The sequence below is a fragment of the Mycetomoellerius zeteki genome, unplaced genomic scaffold, assembly GCF_001594055.1.
Source record: "Mycetomoellerius zeteki isolate Tzet28-1 unplaced genomic scaffold, Tzet1.0 scaffold53, whole genome shotgun sequence".
Classification (NCBI taxonomy): domain Eukaryota; kingdom Metazoa; phylum Arthropoda; class Insecta; order Hymenoptera; family Formicidae; genus Mycetomoellerius; species Mycetomoellerius zeteki.
The window spans coordinates 359760-379864 of record NW_017257534.1 but is presented as its reverse complement, the minus strand read 5'-3'; the positions used below and the strand labels follow the sequence as shown (position 1 = coordinate 379864).

Here is a 20105-nt window from a genome sequence, read left to right as displayed (position 1 = left end):
TTTTTTTTTATACGTGTAAGCTAAAAGACTAGTCTTACAATATAATTTAATTGTTTCGACGCAGTCATATCGACGCAATAATCTAACGGAATTTTTAAGTCACGTCGCTAAACTGGATATAATTATCCGGCAAAATCTGTGGTCTTATGGGATGTTCACATCGGCTGCACACCAAGCGACATATACATGGCGTACGAAACGCTGCATCAAGTTCCTTCGTGCAAAACTTCAGCCAATCTCCACACTGACCTGCAGCTAACAAGACCACCGCGAATGCGCGCAAAAAAGATCTCACCGTGTGTGCTGGAAAACGTGCGCGCGCGCGCGCGCGTGTAAAACACATTACTCTCTGTGTGTCCTGCCTTTTCGTCCTACTCTCATCGTGGTCACGGGACGAATGCCACACAAGTCTCCATCCTCGTCTCGCAGACCCCCCACTTCCTCGCCTCGTACACTCGGTACGATTCCGTGCGTAGCATAAGACTAGACCCCTACTTACGGATCGGGTGATGATAGTAGAGGGGAGTTCAGGCACGTAGGCGGAGTTAAACCGAGCCACGCCCTATCGCGTTGCCCCTTTACCAGCCCGGTGCGCTCGTCAAATGTTTTTCGTCGCGGATTATGACGCGGTCTGCGCGATTATGACCACCTCTCTCCTTCTCTCACCCGCGCCGCCGTTCTCCTTCCATCTTATGTTGTTTCCCCCTGACTCCGCGTATCACGGCGCTCGGTGGCGGGATTTTTTTCTTTCTCTTTCTTTCTCTTTTTTTCTGTCTCACACCGCTATCTTCTCCCTGCCGACGAGGACAAACTTTGCTCTTGCCTCAGCCGCTCGCTACCACGTCGTCTCGGACACGCGAAGAGGCGACTAAGCTCCTTCTCTTTCTCACTGTGAAGTTTCTTGCAGTATATACTCGTAGGATTTTCAGACGTTCTTTCTCTCGCCTTCTGCTTTATATATATATATATATTTTTTTTTTTTCGTTTCTTTTACGTTTCACTGCCTCTATCCGATAGCTAACATATAGTAGCATCGATTGCCGCCGCTACATTTTCCTCAGATCGATCAAGAAAAGAAAGAGAACGAAAAGTGTAGAATAAGCTGTCTACGACGAGTGTCTGGTAATCTAGCAGGATGGAGACAAATGAGAACTGGTATAAGGTGAAGTTATGAGAAATAGTCTATCAGATGTACACGCTGTGTTAATAATTGTTACACGAATAACTCAACTTGTTTAATCTTTTACTCCAAAGATATAAAAGAAATAAGAAAATTTCAGCTTTAAGATAAAATTGATTTGGGAAATCTTTTTCAATTTGAGAAGTCTGGACATATGCTGTAAGTCACATTTAAATCAATAAAATATTAAAAAGATATCGCATTTTACTTTCACACACTAATATCAACATTAACTTTATGTAAACTATTATGTATATTTTATATTACATAAATTTTCTATTACATAATACAACTTATACATATATATGTGTATTATTAATTTTTTTCGCGTTATATAATATCGATGTATTCAATTCGACACATTCTGAAGTGTGTTTATCTATATGGAATTTGATTAGAGGTAAAAGTCTTTAAGCACTATTATTATTTTTCTCTCGTGAAGTAAATCAGAAAAATCGAGTTTATAAAAAGTGCAGTGGAAAGGTACACGTTGCCAATAATTCACTGCAGAAGCAATAAATAATGAAGCAACATGATCCGCCCCTTTATTCCAGACGTTTAATCCTCCCGCGTTTCTCTCTCCCCATATAATTATGATTAAACCGGATCATGGCCTGGCGGACTGAATTTCGCTGTGAGCCAATAAAAAAAACAACTTCCGACCGACGGTTTCAGTGTGACGGTCACTCTTTACGATGCTCCCGAATAATATGATTCTGGATACATAATTCCAGTCCACACGGGTAGAAAAGCTTCTCGCGGATTTGGCAACACTGTGATGCTCTGGGCGTCTCAGCGACACTCTGCGGCGCGAAGGACGAGCGTCGAGCGTTTCACGACAGAGAAAAAGCGGGAGAGGTTTCGCTAGGAGTAAAGGGTGAAGGGCGGCACCCGCGAGAGACGAGACGGGGAAGCACGGCGGACGACAGAGACGGTGAGCGCGAGAGGGGAACGGATTGGATCACGTGATATCGTAAGAGGGGATGATCGCGGTAACGGTAGGGGTATAGGGGGTGTGGCTATACAGGTTTCCTCTCTGTCGCTGCTACCGCTACACTGAAACTGACACGAGAGACAGAGCGCCTGAGAGGGCGAGCGAGAAGGACGAAGGGAGACAGGGTGAGACTCATGACGCTGTACCGTGCGAATTTTGGCACGGCTCTCGAAAACTTCTCACTCGCGGTATTTCGCGGAAAACTCGGTGAATTCCCGATGTGGTCGCAATTGTATTGCATTACGGCGATGATAAAGTATATTCGCGCGCCACGCGAGTGCACGTACCATGGAAAGATGCTTATATAGTTATCTATATATTTTTAGGTGAAACTCGCCGCCAAATTTGATCTTATGCAGATGAATTATATTTCAAGCCTCGTGTTCTCAAGATTACAACATGTAGTAATAGTACTTCTCCGAGGTACTATTATACATGTTGTAATCTTTTCGAATGAGGCTCTTTATATAATTTCGATCGAACTTGACTTACAGATAAGTTCGTTTCATTTTCAATTATGTGATTTTTCGTGCCTCATTCTGATTCGCTTGAATCTTGGCATTTTTCCGATGCCGGAAATTGTAAGATATAATAAGTCAGAAAGTGTGTGCTCGTAATATTATTGGCAAAAGTACGTTACATTATACTACACCTTATTAATTGGAGATATGTTATGTCCCATATCATTAAGTTAGAACTTTTAAAGATATATATCCCTTATTATTAAGTTGGAATTTTATTTAATGACAGTTGAAGTTAAAGTTAATAATACCTGGATAGTAGAAATTATTCAAAATGTGCAGTTAATGATAGACGGGTACCTGTTACATATGACCCGTATTACTTTAGTAATCAAAATTCGCTTTTCCATAATACATAAATTTGAATACTTTTATCATAATAGAGTTGAATGATTCAGAGCGCGTGTTAAAAATATTGTATTTAATGAAATACGCAAATCTAAGCTTATTGATAATGTAACATACATACATATATATGATAAATGTTTTAGTATTTAAGCAAATTACTCGATTATTCAAACAGTATGGCCAACTAATAAAAATTAATAAGAATACTAAAACTATAATATATGTGAATGGCATTTATTTGAGTAACTCGTCTCTCAATCCAAATCAAATTATTTATTTGCTTACGAAAAATTGTCTTCTCTCTCGCTTCTGGTTATACTTTAATTTTTATTAGAAGAAAAATATTATTTTGTTATGCTTGATCATATCTCGAAAAAACTTTTCAATCAAAAGAATGCAATTAATCGAGATGCGGAATGATATCCGATAGCAATAGCATTATTGTATGATACGTGAAACGAAGGTGTCGACCAACGTGGCAATTCAGATGTGAAAATTCTCTCGCGTGTCAAATGCGAGAGCGTTAACGTTCAGTCGGGGAAGATTCTCGAGCGAGCTCCACTAACGACACCTCGCGACGTCGCGTCGGTCGTGCGCTCCCTTCCTCCATCGTCGATGCCCCCGCCCTCGTTGGAAGGCAGTGACGCGGGGTGGTGTTAATGGGCGTACTCGCGGTTAACACCCTTAGAACGAAGGTGGTGGGGGCAGACGTCGAGTTCACCGACGACAAACGGAGAGCGTCGCGAGCGTGTGTAGGTGAGGTGTAGCGGGTGGGGATAAGTCCGTCAGGAGAGGAGACAGGGAGAGCGTGCGAAGGCGCGAGTGAGAGCGGTCGTTGGCTCGAGTAGCGTCGGAAAAGGCGTCGAGTCCAACGCCGCTCGGATTGGCGCCGGAACGCCAATCCGGACTAGGAGCGCTCATTATCGCCCGACCGGTTGGTAGGGAGAAGGTGCCGCGAGATTCACCCTTCTCCCCACCGCTCGCCCGCGCCGCGCCGCGCCGCTTCGCTTCGTTTCACCGGTCCGGCATCTCGGTCTTCGTCGCTCTCGCGACTGGCGGTTGCTTGCAGACAGTTGGGGAAGGCCGGACCCCCACTCCCAAGCCCGGCTGGTCATAGAGGAAGGGAGGAGGAGCCCCCGCCCGCATGGTCTCAGTCTTCGCGTCGCTGCCCTCCAGCATTCACGCCTCCCGCGTCCGTTCTGCGGCGCAGGCACACCGCGCGGTCTGTATACACGCGCGCACGTACGCACGCACTCACTCACGTACGCACACCACCGCCGCGGACCACCCATATACACAGTTACACACGCGGCCGTCGCGTACACACCGCCCTGAATCCGGACGGGGACTTTAGCACACCAACACCTCCGTGGGAGGTGTGGGGGTGAGCCCCCAGAGTAGGTGTCAATCCTAGCGCTGCTCAGTGACCATCGCGGCGCCACCCAAGTAACACCTTTCGTCCGCTCTTCAGCCCCGACCGAACGTCATCGTCGCCGTCGTCGCCGTCGTCGTCGTCGTCGTCGTCGTCGTCGTCGTTGAGAGAAGGATAAACTCGCTCCTTTTTATTTGTCATCGTCGTCAAATCGTCCACTTGCGCTCCTCGCGCTAATTCGAATCACGCGTGTCGACCGGCGTGGGACGCATTCAACTGGACTGCTGCCCTCTCGTCAAGACTGCTGGTCTTTAAATCCGTCGGACGATCAAACGAGTGTCCGAGTGTCGTGTTTTGGAGCATTCGAGAGAAACGAAGAGGGAAAGACGGCGGCAAAAGGTGGCAGAAAATTTTGCGAACGAGTCGGTGACAAGAAAGTGATTAGTGAGAGCAACGGATTAGCACTATGGCCTAGAGTGACTCGCGGCTAGTGTCTCGACATGGGAGTGACTCTTATACTGAAGATCTATCACGCGGCGTCACCGTAGACGTGTCACCTCCGCTCGCGAGTGCTCCACGAGTGCTCCAGCTCCTCGACGATTCCGAGTGTCAGTGTACCTCTTCGGCCCGAGATTAGATCAGGTGCTCCGAAAAAAGCGGACGACTCGCGAGTGATAGTCTGATTGAATGCCCTCGGTGCCACTTGGTGAAAGATCGCTGAAACAATCGTCGTCGGACAATCCTGCCGGCAGGATCGAGGGTCCGTATCGTAAGATGTCGACTAGGGAATTTCCATCGTCGTTCTGCAGCAGCGAGACGATCGTCGGCGATTTCCTACGGCCGGAAATTGGCGCGAAAGAACGCGGCCGTCCCGAGGAACGTGATCCACAGTCTTGAGGCGCGTACTTGTCTCTGGGACGCGGATTGTTGGATATGTGGAGGAAGGAGCGTAATCGTAGACCTAGCTAGGCAGGTACATTCGCGCGAGGAAGCAAGGAAGAGTCGGGACGCAGCGTCCGACGCGACGGCTCGTGAACGTGACGACGAACGTCCCGCGCGCGCAATTCGGATCGTAGGAGGTTCGCGGCAGGGAGGTTGCGAGCAAGGAAGCATCCAGAGCGGCGCAAGGAAGGTTTGAGTCACTCGAAGAGGAATCTCGCGCGACTCGGCACACCCGCCCGTCTCGATGAGATTCGAACAAGACACGGCGTGCAGGGGTACCCACTGCGCCAGCACTCCGCAACCCTCCGCGCTGCAGCAGCGATCACGGCCCGAGGAGGTGGTGGTGGAGGAGGAGGAGGACTCCTCCGCGAAGGACGTCGACGTCAACGGTCAACGACGTAGACTTGGGATAGAATTGGAGGCTAACGTGGTCGAGGGTGCGAATACGGGGCCGCGGGCCGAGGCCGGGGGGCCTGGGATGGCGTATCCCGCGTCAGCGACGGCTCTGAATCAACATTCGACCTTCGCTAACTCGATCGCCGGCGGCACGCCGCCCGCCAGCAACCCGAACGGCCACATCACCGGACCCCTGCCGGCACCGGCGGCACCGCGACCGACGGACTTTAGCGTCTCCTCGCTCTTGACCGCGGCGAGTAGCCATCCGCCTGGTATTCTGGGCGGCTCCTCGTCGCAGGGTAGCGCTTCTCCGCCGCCCGGCGGACCCGGTAGTCCGGCCGCCGCGCCGGAGACTCCGCCGCCCTTACCCGTGAGCGGCCAGCGTGAATTGTCGCATCCATCCTCAGCGGTGGCGGCCGCGAGTTACTTCAGCGCTGCCGCTCTCGCGGCAGCGAGTTTCTACGGTCCGGCGGCACATCTCCCGCCCACCAGTTCGCCGGGACCAACGGCAGCGGTGCATCATCTTCAGGCCAAGGGGTTACTCGCCGGCGCTCATCATCATCCGCACCTCAACCCCCACGGTATTACGCCGCCAGGTGAGCAGCGCAATATTCGTTCTTTTTACCAACGGTCTATTTACCTTGTCAATTACCTTGGTCATCTTGGTCAATTACCAAGTGTGGACCTTCATTTTACCGTTAGATCCGACTCGTTCATCCTCTCTGAGGATCTGTCGGATCAATTCGACATTTTCGGTTAGTCTCGTGCGTCAGTCGACAGTCAAGAGTATTCGCGCGATCTAGCCGTCCTCCGTAAAGACTGTCTTTTCGTCGAGGAAAGTGCTCTCGCGTTTAATTAATACGCGCGTCCGCGCGACGAGAAAGAAAGGGGCCAGCAAGTTTTATGAGCCGTACAATAACCGTATGAGCTAAACAAACTTGTTGCGTGCAAATGGTAATGCTGACGGTGTTTATTTCGGCTACAGTCCGCGAGAGACGGTAGTTACCGGCGTGAGTATTAGGCAGGTTGTCGGCTCGTTTTGGACACTCCCCCCCCCCCCCGGTTTTCACATTGCAGACATATTCATTTTCTGCTTTTTACCTCCAACTAGCGTTTAGATTCCACCTCTATCTTTGCCTATTTTAATCATAAAATGAAAGAGATAAATCGTGTATAGAATTTATCATCAGGTTTGATAAATATCCTTCATATCGCGAGTTTGACTCGCGTTGACATTTTTTCGGTGACAAGTCCGAGCCACGTAACTTTACAGATAGAACGGCAAAAATCGCTGGTCTTGAGTTATCTCGTCAGTCGGAAATCGACGTCGAATAATCGCCCGGCATTTCGAGAAGAAATTTGCGGACGCATCTTGTTGTTCTGGCGCGATGCCATTGTCGCCGCCGGAAACGCGCACGTTTTTCGAAAGGACACATTTCGTGACGGGCTGGAAGTCTCTCGTTTGTCACTCATGTCGTCTCGTCTCGTCTCGTTTCGTCTCGTGTAACTTACGCAATATCCTGATCGCGTACAACTTGGCGTGCGACGGCTGCACGGAAGAAAAACGGCGTATGAAATATTGCGCGTTTTATCCGCCGCGCCGCTTCCAAGAGGCGCGTTTTCTCGCCGATCTCATTCTCTCTTCTTTCCTCCTCGCGCCGATACTGCATGCGCCAATAATTAGACACATCTCGCGAATGGCGGCCATTGTTAATCGCGCGACGATAAAGCGACGTATCCCGCTATTGATATTAAATGCCACTAATTAAAGACAGTTTATTACCTTGTTTGCCGAGTCGTTTGGTGCCATTATAAAGATTGGCGCTAATGTCGCGACATTTGATTGTGCTCAACCAATCGGCTGCTAATTGTTTTCTCAATAATATTTATTCCACGCCTGAGAGAAAGAGAGAAAAATGTCGCCAAAAGTGTTGTCGATGGCTCGACGTTGGCTTATCTGTTGTTCTTCGATGGAGAGTTTCGCGAGAGAGATTTATCGGAGTTGAACTGCGTGGCTATTATGGCTCGATCCGTCACAATTCGCGTAATAATGAGATTATCCTCCCCAGGGTGTGACAATATTTTCAGAATAGTTGACGAATATCTTGCGAGAATGAACTTTCATGAAATATCTTGAAATTAAGTATAATATGTATACGTTCCCTGCCTTGTTCATTCTCAATCGAGAGAAAGATTAATTGCAACTTTTTAAGTCGTGAAGCATGTTTCTATTAAATATCTTTTCTGATTAATTTATTAGCTTATAATGCGAATAGATATCCAACTTCTCTCTCTTTTCGCGGGAAACTAAAGCTTTTATATATACATGTATATTAAAGTATAACGAATTTTAATACAGTTGAGCGAAGACGCCTCGTAATATTCTTGACGCCTAATAATATTTTTGTGTAAATTTTATAATTTTCTGTTTAAACGAACTGCGCGCCGATAATGTATTTCGTTCCTCTCGAAAAAAGGGTAGCGTGGTTTCTTTCGAAAGATATATCATCACATTAATCATGGAAATATGATCCGTATCGATATACGCGAACTGATGTAAAAAAGAATTCGAACTGCACACTCGATTATCAGTGATCACAACAGCAACGTTAACATCATCGAAAGAATCGAAAGAATTTTATTTTTTTAGACACGAATTAGTCTCTGAGATTTACAATTCAAAAGCACAGACAACAGAAATATGGAATTCCAGATTTCAATCTATTAGAAATTATGTATTCTACAATAATATAGACTGCACGGTTTCTGATACGTTGAAATCTATCATTCCCCATTTTTTTATTGCCTGTGCTCTTCCGTTATGTCTCAGTCGACGAAAATTGCGAGATTGGTGCAGTACATAGTCAGCAACACATTATAACTTAGGCAGTGATAATGTAATCGATCTAACATATCTCGGGCGTTAAATGAGCAGGGCGAACGTGGATTCGCGATTCGGTTCTTCGACATTACTTTCAGAACGTATTGTCTCGTATGCGTTTCCACCGACGCGACGAATGGAAATTTTCAATTCACAACATGCGAATATGCAAAAATGCAAGATATTTTGTGAAAAAGTGTTTGAGAACGCGACGGCGCAATACGCGCGCGAGCGAAACGCGTCAACATAACGCTGGTAACATAGATACATGCGCAATATCGCAAAATTTTTTAAGAGTTCTGAAATTATATCGACACATGTAAGAAAAAAGTTTTAAATTTTTCTATTAGCACACGAAATTAAGGAAGAAAGAACGGATTAGAAATAAAAAATACGACACAAAAGTATTTTTTATCATTCGTTTTTACTTTGTGACAGTAATAACAGCGGGATGCAATGCTCTCTGCAAATGTCGTGCCAGGTGCGTGAAAAAAAAGAATCGGAAGGACGATTTCCAGAGCCGACAACATGCTCATCGCTCGTCCTCGTCTTATCTGACATCGCATTATTACGCGCGTCCACCTCATCCGCTACAACTAGTTATTCCCTTCGTTAGGCTAAATGATGAATTAATTCCCGACGTCGGTAGACACGCGCGTTACCATGTTGCCGCTAGACAATTTAGCTCCTGCTGACGTACAACTCTTTCACTTGTTATAATAACGTATCATGATTCAATATATTAGAATTAGATTGAAAACTTTCCAGGAAAAATTAATCGATTAAAAACATTTAAATGGACAAATATTTTTTATCCAACGAAAACATTTGAATACATTTTCTTCCAATTAAACAGAGAAATCTTCAAAATGAGGAAAACGCAGTTGATTTAAAACTTGAAAAGAGGTACTGTGCTTTGTTTTCATCTTCATTTGTAATCGCGACGCGCAGCCGTTCGTTGGCGTCGCCGACGTTCTCGCGGTTCATCGTGACATCCGATCGTCGAGCCAGGATGCAACAGCGATCTGTCATCTGTTATTGTGTCTCTTTCCCGTCATTTTTCGAAACGGTGCGGCGCGGCTCGTCCTTTTTCCTCTTTTCTACAAGTCGGGCTCGTGGCCAACTGACCATAAGGTAGTGGCGATTAATCTTGCCAAGGGCATGCCCGACGTTCCTTGCATTCGAAATTCGGGACGCGTGTACATGCGTGCGTAACCCGTGTATCCCGAGGAGAAAACGACAGCGACGGGGATGGCGAGAGAGAGAGAGAGAGAGAGAGAGAGAGAGAGAGAGCAGAGAAAAAAAAGAAACTGGATATGCAAAAAGGAAAGTGAAGTATACGTTTTATTTCTGTATGTGTGTGTCATGTGGAATATACAATGCGGCGACGAAATTATAAGACGAAACATGGAAACGCCCTTGTAAATGCCTTCGATCAGATTTGTATCGGATTCTAAAGGCCGAAATAAAATATGTTAGTCTTTACCGTTAAATTAATTCCAGTTCCACTTTACAGAGCGATAATAATCCCATTCGTAGACTGATCGCATTAATCTGTCGTTCATTTCAGTTAGGTGTACACGCAAAAAGACTATGTGCGAGCAGTGGCAAAATCGTCGCTCGTGAAAACGATGGAAAATTCGAATGTGATCGTGGTACGATTAAATGTGCGGGGCATTGTTGTGTCTTGCTGTTAGCAATTGTATTAAGGTATTGTGCGGCGCAGAAATCACGTTCGGTAAATCGAAAATCCGCGTTCTGCATTTTATCGAGGCTTTATACGCCTGCTGCTTGTTTATAATTTTCAATAATGTATTACTTGTGCAGAGAATAGGCTACGTATGCACGGCCGTTGATAAATTGGCCGCAATGAAGCAATGTATTTTCACTGCTTGATAACGGTCTTTCCAATCGTGGGAGAGTTATTAAATTCGCCGCGTATTTGTGACGCGTAACAAAGCGTACGTTCTGCGATCAAAGTTCCATGTCGCGTGTAATTAATATGCAAAAAACGTAACCGCAAACGCGAAATTGTCCCGAAATCAGACTTGAACGATTCAGATACAGCCTTTTCCAACAAGTTTTCCCAAAATCTTGAAAGCTTCAATATTTTTCAATGTCTTATTAAGTCCATCTTATTAAGCACAATAAGTGATTCGTATATGTCGCAAGAACTCTAGATATGTATCCCAAGGTTGCACAAACTTTGCGCTAATTAATGTTTCCGTTTTCATTAAAATAGAAATAGGGCTTGGCGAATACCCGACAGGAAGAATGTTACTTACGTTGGAATCACCAGTAATATAATGAATATGCAATCCGACGCGGTTGAGGAGCGACACGAAAATTAGTAAAAGAGCAAAATAAATGGAAATTAAATGAAGAGCGGCTTAATCCGTGCCGTCATCTCGACAGGAACCTCGCACTTGCGTCACATAACGCTCAAAGTTTCATCTCTTTGATAAGAAATAATGTGGCGCGACGTTACATAAATACCGCGTTGCGGAGAGTTAACAGCCGACAGTTACTTTTTTCTTTCTCCTCTCTCGATTAGCGATACCGCAATCATTGTAAACAATCGTGTAATTCCGCTCACATTTTTAGCGGCTGGACATTTTTAGCGGTACTCATTGCGCGTGGATTCAACTGAAAAATTTAAAAAACGCGTCCTATTAAAAAACGCCGCGGTTAAAGAACGTCGGCCTGTCGCGTCGCACCGAAGCGCGTATATTTCCGTTGCTGGTTTACGAATAAAAATCAAAATACATCGAGTGCACGCGGGTAAGTGTTCGATAAAATTCGATTCGGCTGCGTCAGATGTATTCGGGATGTACGTTTGCCAAACGAACGGAATACCAAACATCACGGTTCACTAGCGCTTTCGTTCAGTTAATATGCTACGAATTTCGGCGAATTTATAGCCGTTTCCTGAATGCATTAACGCGTAAAAATATCCCCTATTTCGCGCGATCAATCTCTCGTTCATTGGCGAAAGTCCGGCATGGCACTACACGACCGACGTGACACCGTGATATGTTTATAATCGTGCGGCCACATGCTCGAGTATGGGTTACATTGCGTATTGCGGTTACATTGCGTATTACATCTTGATCGAGACATCGGCAAAACGGCGGGTGGTTTGTTTCCAATATTTTAAATATAACGACAAACAGGAGATGGCAAAAAACCGCGCCTGGAATAAGCAGTCTCGCAAATCTGTTATAAGATCGCGCGGTATATTATTATCGACTTAGTGTACCCATAACTTTACTCTAGTATTATATCCACATCGCTTGTCTTTACACAAACGCAAATACACATTACGTTTAACGCGCAAACAACAAATACGGTTGCAAACAAATTCCTCCGTCCGTGCGTCGCCTAATTATTCATCTCCTGCACACCCGTGCATCTTACGATTGCAGAATATAATTTAAATTACGACAGCGCGTGTCGACAGTTTCGTATATAAAAGCCAATCTGATTTATCGACGAGATGTCGATTACAATAAAAAGATGTACACGCGGATGCAAAATCGTGCAAAACTAAAATTATATATCGTTACAGTTTAGAGTTTTATTGCATTACAAAAGGTAACATATGTATATATTTAACGCGCGTATAAATTAATGTTATGACTGTAATTTGCGATATACGTGCGATATACGTGCGTTGTATGCCTTGTTGTCGTGAGAGCACGATTCGTAAAAATGTAACATAATACATTTATTTTCGCACTTTTGTCTGTTGTGATTGTCGGCTAAAGTTTATTAACGGTTGCAATACCTTCTATATGAAAAAAATGTGAAAAATACAATAATTTCACAGATATAGGTATTATATATCAATAATATAATGGTATAATCATGAATCGTTATATAAATAAATTAGGATATATGAAACAGATATAGATGCAGATAATGTAACAAAATATTTTAAATGTTAAGGATGCTTTGTTTTTTCAATGTTGGTTTTTATTTCTTTTTGCAATTACGTTACATTTATCTTTGTAACGCAATACAAGAAATCAGATCAATTTATTATAAGACATAGAGTACATTGCTTAAAGTATTTTCTGATGAAATGACACTAACAAAATTTTTGAATGAACCAACCATCAAAGATAGATTGAATGTGCAAATAGACCTTTTTGACGCGTCAATAAATACCTATCATCCGTTAATATTACGCACAATAACTTTGACAAAAAGAATGAACATTAATCATATACGTATAGACTGAATTTACAGACTCGTCCAGTTATTATAATTATTATCATTATTCGTTTTGAGAAGAAAGCATTGCGTGATAAATACATGAAGGTAAACCACATTGCTAGTTAGACGTGAATCATTACTTCAATCGACACGATGTCTCATCGAGAGAGATTACCATATATGATAGAAACAGTATATTGTACAGTAGCGATTATATTTTCTTGTACATGTTTAGTAACGGAATAATTAATACGCATGAGAGAACGAGATTAAAGATTATTGAAGATAATAGTTATCGAGCTCAGGAGTGACTTACACAGAGATCTGCCGCGGTAACAATCATGAAGTCATTACGCGCGGTAACAGGTTTTTCGCATTTTTTCCGTTTACAGATGGTAATTGATTGAAAAGGAAAGGAAATACCGGGAGCTGCCATATCTACGTTGTTAACTATTAACTGCATCATTACTCATAACATTTATGGACGGTGATTTGCATTAATCATTTTCGCTAACTTGACATTATAGCAAACGGTGGTGTTATCTAGGCGGACTAATGCAATTTCTCATGAAATGGCCCGCATTGACACACAACGCGTGAAATAAAGTTCTTCATTTTTGTATGTCTGCATATGATTTCAGTCATATTTCTGGAAAATCGTCACAACTTTGCTCGATATTGCTGAATCGTTTTATCATATTATACTTTTGCGATTTCATTTTAAGTATAGCAAACAAGATTCGCCACATAATAATATTTCCATATTAGTTCCATTTGTGTAAAGTTAAATTCTCTCGGAGGAAATGTGATTATATCCTTCTAGTCTATTAATTTGCAACACTGTCGCTATATTTGAAATCATGATATGCATTATTCGATTATTACTATAAAGGAGATGATATATGTAGATTGCTTTATTGATTCACGAATAGGTCTATTCTTGAAGATCTTTGCAGTTCAAGAATAAAGTGTATGTAGATATTCGTGTCCGCTCGCAATTTTCGCAAAACATCCTTTTTAAGTCGCCGTAATAGGAATAAAGAGGAGAAGAGGAAACGATGAAGTTTGAAATCTTCTCCCCCTCTCTCGGAGCAGAGTCAAGTGAAGGGAAAAGGTGGCCATCGGGGAAGCGTAGAGAAGAATCCACAACTTTCCTCCGGGGGTTGCTATCGTGAATTGCCAGGTGATTCACCCTCGCGAAACTTAAAGCAGCTGTCTTTTGCTTGTTATTCCATCGCTGATTTTCAGCCCACTCGCTGGATCGACGGCTCGCATCTTGCGTTTACGTGGAATAGCGAGAGAGACCAGATGTTGTCCATCATACGTGCACTAATACTGATTTTCGATTACCAACCGTGATTATAGCCCTTCTCTCTATTAAATTAATCCTACTGAAAAATAGCTGTTGGATATCTTCATTAATTTCCTTTTTGTTTTACCGTACTTTCTTACTATCATGCAATAATAATCTGTTAAAGAACACACAGGTATTGATATTTTTTTTCAAACTAAATCGCACAACATTCGCTAAAATTTCAGGCCTAGGTCTGGGCCCGCATACGCCGGAAGAAGTCCAGCCGCAGCGGCGTTACATCACCATCACCAAGGTCCCGGTGGTCCTACGATGAGGCCTCTGAGGCCGCCGCTACCGCCGGGGATGCTCCATACATCACCGCATCCTTTGGCCGCGCATCATCCCCTTACGGCGCCACATCATCCCCTCGTACCCCCTCATCATCCGGAAGAGGACGGCGTCGTCGATGATCCCAAAGTCACGCTCGAGGGCAAAGAACTCTGGGAGAAATTTCATAAGCTCGGGACAGAAATGGTCATCACGAAGAGTGGCCGGTAAGTGTCAACGTCATCTTCGACATCGTTATCATGATTACGATCCTTTGTTGCTAATTGAGCGATCGTTGGCTCTCCCAAAACCAAAGCAATCAGGATGTTTTCATCTACCAAGTTTCATCGCACGCGCGTGTCTATATAAATTTGTAATGTTTAACAGACATCAAATGGTCGAAGCTATCGGACTTTAGTCCATTTATGATATCTTGCTGTTTGCGTGACACGTTATCGAAAATTGCGGTTTCGTTTGGAACGTTTTGACATAAATATAATCGACGTATGTGAGTCGCGCGTGTTTATGTCAAACGGTGACTGCCAACTTGTGATACTTGGCACTATTTTCCTCCTGCAATATGTGACAAAACTCATTTTTATTATTATTTTACTATCGCCAGAGATACTAGAAAGTAATCTAAAATGCATGTATAATTTTCATATCTATTTAATTATTCTTCTTTCGATTATTTGGAAATGTTTTTCACGCTTAAGTATAATTGATTGTCAGCGCGAAAACCCTTTTTTTGTTAGTAAATTTAAGTAAAAAATATTTCTGTGGACAACTTTACGCTAAAGGTACACTGTAAAAGGTACAGCACACAAAAATCTTAAGCGGTAAGACGTAAATAGTAAAGAAATCAACATGTTGAACTTGCTACTGCTTACTATGACCTTACAATCTTTACTGTGATTGGTCAATTCGCTTACTGCTTATGTTTTACTGCTTAAGTTTTTTTGTGTATCATAGTCTTAGATGTTAAAGGAACAATGATAACCTAGTCCCTTGAATTAAATAAATTTTGTTATTTTTAACTTTTGTGTGCATAAAAATACAAATCAATTTATTTCTGTGGTTGCATTATTAGTTTCAAAGTAAACACCATGACAACATCCATATTAACAGAAGTACCATACCAACCTTTCTTACTAAAAAAATCAAGTAAATAAATTACGATGAAAATAAAAAACATGCTGAAAAACCAAATACTTTATTAGTATAAAGCCATAAAAGGTACAAAATTTTATAATCTTATCTTTTACACAAAGAATGTAATATTAAATTAAAAAATAGAAACGATCAATAAAATGACCTTTCGATACTTCTAGTTAACTTCTATATTTAGCAAATAATAAACTAAATTTGAGTAAAATTTAATACACCTTTTAAATCAAATTGTTCAAGTCCATTATTTTAATTAAATTAATATATTGAGTAGAAGCATTGACGACCTATAGAAATGATTAAAAACAAATTGAGTATAATTTGAGTATAATAACATTATGATTTTAACAGTGTATAATGGCAGTATTATAAAAAGTACTAAAGTATTAAATTTATACAGCATGTTCCAAAATTCGCAACTTAAAATACTATAGTAGGAAAGTTCTCGAAAAATTAAGTAAAAAAGTAAATTTTTATTTCAAGCTAGTAGTTTTTGAGATAGGATAGTGGGGTTTTTTTGTCCATTTCTCGCGATAATATTTAATGTTTTTGCACAGAATGTTGATTATTTAAAAGTTGTGCTTGTGTCCTCAAGGAGCAATCATGATTGTATAATGTAATTATAAGTACGTCACTGCAAAGAGATATCGTTTGCTATCGTAAATTTTCGTATTACTTTAAAATTGAAACTGATGGAATAACTCTACCCTATACCTCAATAAAAGTTTAAATATAGCTAATTACAGATGTTTAGATAGTCACCTATGTGAATATTAGTGAATCACACACAGAGAGAAAAATGTTTGGTATCTGTAACTATAATTATATATTACTATAATACAATTATGATTATTACTACTATAATAATAATAATAACAGTAACTATATATATATTATAGTTCCAGCAACAAATGTTATAATTGGCAACCTAAAATGTAACTATAATTATAGTCATTTTAGGTTGCCAATTATAACATTTGTTGCTGGAACTATATATATAGTTACTGTTATTATTATTATTATAGTAGTAATAATCACAATTGTAGTAATATATAATTATAGTTACAGATACCAAACATTTTTCTCTCTGTGCATTTTAGCGTGAATATGCTACTGTACGCTCGACTCATGGACAAGTGGCCGTAATCTGTGATTGGTTATATTAAAACTTATAAGTCTCAAAAACTACTGTTTAAAATAAAAATTTACAAAACTTTTTTACTTAATTTTTCGAGAACCTTTATGCTATGTACGAAAAAAACAGTATGGTTGGTCTACACAGAAATCTGATGATGCCAACCAGATTAAATAGTAAAATATGGAGCAACTATTTATGTGGTTGCTGGAATCATAGTACAATGGTTAGGTTAGGTTAGGTTAGGTTGCAGCAATGACGGCATTTCACATATACATATTTTTAATTGTAAGCGTGGTGAGTCGCGTTTGCTTTTTGAAATTGTAACTTAATTTATAGCATGATGTAATAAGAAATTAATTCCTATTAATAATTTAATTCATATTACATTATGCTTTATGATGTCACGATTGACGCAACTATATATAAGGATATATAACTTATTCATAGTAAATGATCCTCCAACCAAGTTTTGGTTATCACAATCAGATCGCGCCTAACTACATTGACACATCAAAGTAAATAAATCGTATCAACCGTACATATTCCTATCACATAAAGATAACTAGATGATGTTTCTATATTGCTCACAACTAAATATTTTTAGTTATGTGAACTATATCTTTTTTTTTCCGTGTGGTATTTTGAGTCATAAATTTTGGGACAATTTTGTAAAAAGTATTTTCGAAGACTAGTTACACATATATATGTGTGTATATATGTGTGTGTGTGTGTGTGTGTGTATGTGTGTGTGTGTGTGTATACACACATACATACATACATACACACATATGGAACTTCATAACTTTGTTGTTGAGAGACGTGGCTGCGAGTAAAGTACTCTCAAATGAACCTGATACCTCAAATGAACATGAGAAAAAGATCTCATGCGGGTTGTCTCAATTTGCTCATTGATGTTCGCGATGCACACACAATGCAGAGTTTTTCATTCTCTTAGCAAATTAAATTAAACAGAGAGACGTTCTAAATTTTTTTATTAAAATAAATTTTAATTAATTAAAATACACAGGAAGACATTGAAAAGAATGTCTCTATCGCAAATTCGATTTATTCTAATTTTTTCTCGCATAATACAAAAAAAGAATGTACATTTATAACGGCAACATATCGATTTTATCCCTAGGTCCTGTGAGAAGAAAGCGTCATTATAGACAAGCAATTTTATTACATGCGAATTTACCCGTGTGCTCTCGACGAGCATTTACTTTTCGTTATTGCGTGCACGTATCACGCACGTATAACGCACACGTGTCCGCACGTATAACGATCCCGTGATCCCCACGCACGTGTACGGGGATTGCATCACACGGCACTTTCCTGATGATGTGTAGCAGCGCAATTGTAAGAAGATATCACTGCGAAGTTGTTGGATCTCCCTTCGTCGTCAAGCAATTGAAACTTGTCACTCCCACCACCCTCGATCATTCTTTTGTGCCCTCCCTTTTTCCCTCTCTCACTTTCTTGCCCTTCAATTTTTGTTTTCTCTTTTTCTCGAAGCGTGAACTTATCTACCTCACCCTATTCCACGAAGTCATGATCGCTCGGTAGTAGTATTGTCGTACTGGCAAAGAAAATAGCGCTTGATGTGGAAGGCGGCGAACGAGCAAGCCAAGAAGAGAGAGAGAGAGAGAGAGAGAGAGACGATGAAGAGCCGAGCTCTGTTTCGCGATGATAGATCGAGTTGCAAACGGGCAGATATATCGAGTCTGAATGAAGACGACGGCAAACTATAATAGCCGAGACTAGAGCACGCGCCCGCACGACGAAAGGGTGAGCATACACGCTTACATATTTCATGTGCGATGTATGCAGGTGCTAAAGCGCGCGCGGGCGCGCTACGTGGATTATGGCTATACCGATGTGAAAACGTCAAACGCCCTTCGTGTATTGGCCGGATTAAATCTTCCTCACTCTTTTCCTTCGATCTTCGGTTAACGCGCTTTCTTCGCTTCTCACAGACGCGTACGTTTGCTCTTCTAATTCGCGTCATTAGAATCGCAACGACGGGAGGATCGTTTTAAGGGATTGCGTTGTGAGAATCAATGGCTGTCTACTGCTTAGACAAAATCAGCGGCAATTATAGCAACGTAATCCTTATATGAATTTTTACTGAGAAGATATTCATAGAAACAAAAAGGTACAAGAAAAATTGTTTTAAAATTTGAGAATCAAACTGATATTGTAGGTATATATCAATAATTGTTCCACATTTAGACCTGTATTCATAATCAATTATTGACGAATAATCACAGTTTTATAAATCTTTGATTATTCATCAATTTATATTTAATTTTTATAAGGATTTGTATAGTCATTAAATATTTTTTTACTTTCTGAAACGCTGATTTATAAATTACTTCGGCGATTTCAGATTGATGAAATTGTAGATTAGAATCAGTTATTTGTTTATTTGATAAACTCTATACATATGTGTATACAGGGTGTCCCATTTTAATTTTCCCAAAAATCAAATAGCTAATATCTCGAAAAATATGGAAGATATAGAAAAATGTTTCAGACAAAAGTTGCATAGTTTAGAGGGGGACGTATTTTGGTCATGTTGTTTTTTTTTCTAGGCGACAAAAAGATATGAAGATCACCTCTACTTTTTCAAATGGAATTATATAATTTTTTTACATAATATGATTCCTTTAATTATTCTGCATATAAAAGTATTAAGGTAGTGGTATCAAAATATCAATAGTTTACGAGATATTTTATACTTTATTTTTCTCATATATTGACATAAAATATTAAATAATTCATAAAAACTATTAATTTTTTTATAATTGATCCTTAATACTTTTATGAATAGAATAATAAGATGAATCAATTGGTGTAAAGAAAACATATAATTGCTTTAAAAATATATGTGAGCTAAATGGATAATTTTTTAAATAAGCAACTATGTGTTTTCTTTCCACCAATTGATTCATCTTATTATTCTATTCATAAAAGTATTAAGGATCAATTATAAAAAAATTAATAGTTTTTATGAATTATTTAATATTTTATGTCAATATGTGCCGGAATAAAGTATAAAATATTTCGTAAACTATTGTTTTTTGATACCATTATCTTAATAATTTTATATGCAGAATAATTAAAGGAATCATATTGTGTAAAAAAAAATTATACAATCCCATTTTTAAAAAATGGGAGTGACCTTCCTATCTTTTTGGCGCCTCCACCTAGAAAGAAAACAACATGACCCATATATGGCCCCCTCTAAACCATGCAACTTTTGTCTGAAACATTTTTCTATATCTTCCATATTTTTCCAGATATTTGCCTGGGGAAATTAAAATA

General features: G+C 40.8%; 1 protein-coding gene across 1 annotated transcript in view; it reads left to right on the top strand.

The window, feature by feature from the left end:
• The first annotated feature begins 5113 nt into the window (after nucleotides 1–5113).
• bi (T-box transcription factor bifid) overlaps nucleotides 5114–20105 on the top strand; it is a 93891-nt gene continuing 78899 nt past the window's right edge. Inside the window, 3 exon segments of the mRNA XM_018456024.1 lie at nucleotides 5114–6349; nucleotides 14392–14424; nucleotides 14427–14700. Coding sequence (XP_018311526.1) covers nucleotides 5602–6349; nucleotides 14392–14424; nucleotides 14427–14700 — 1055 coding nt within the window. The 5' untranslated portion in view covers nucleotides 5114–5601.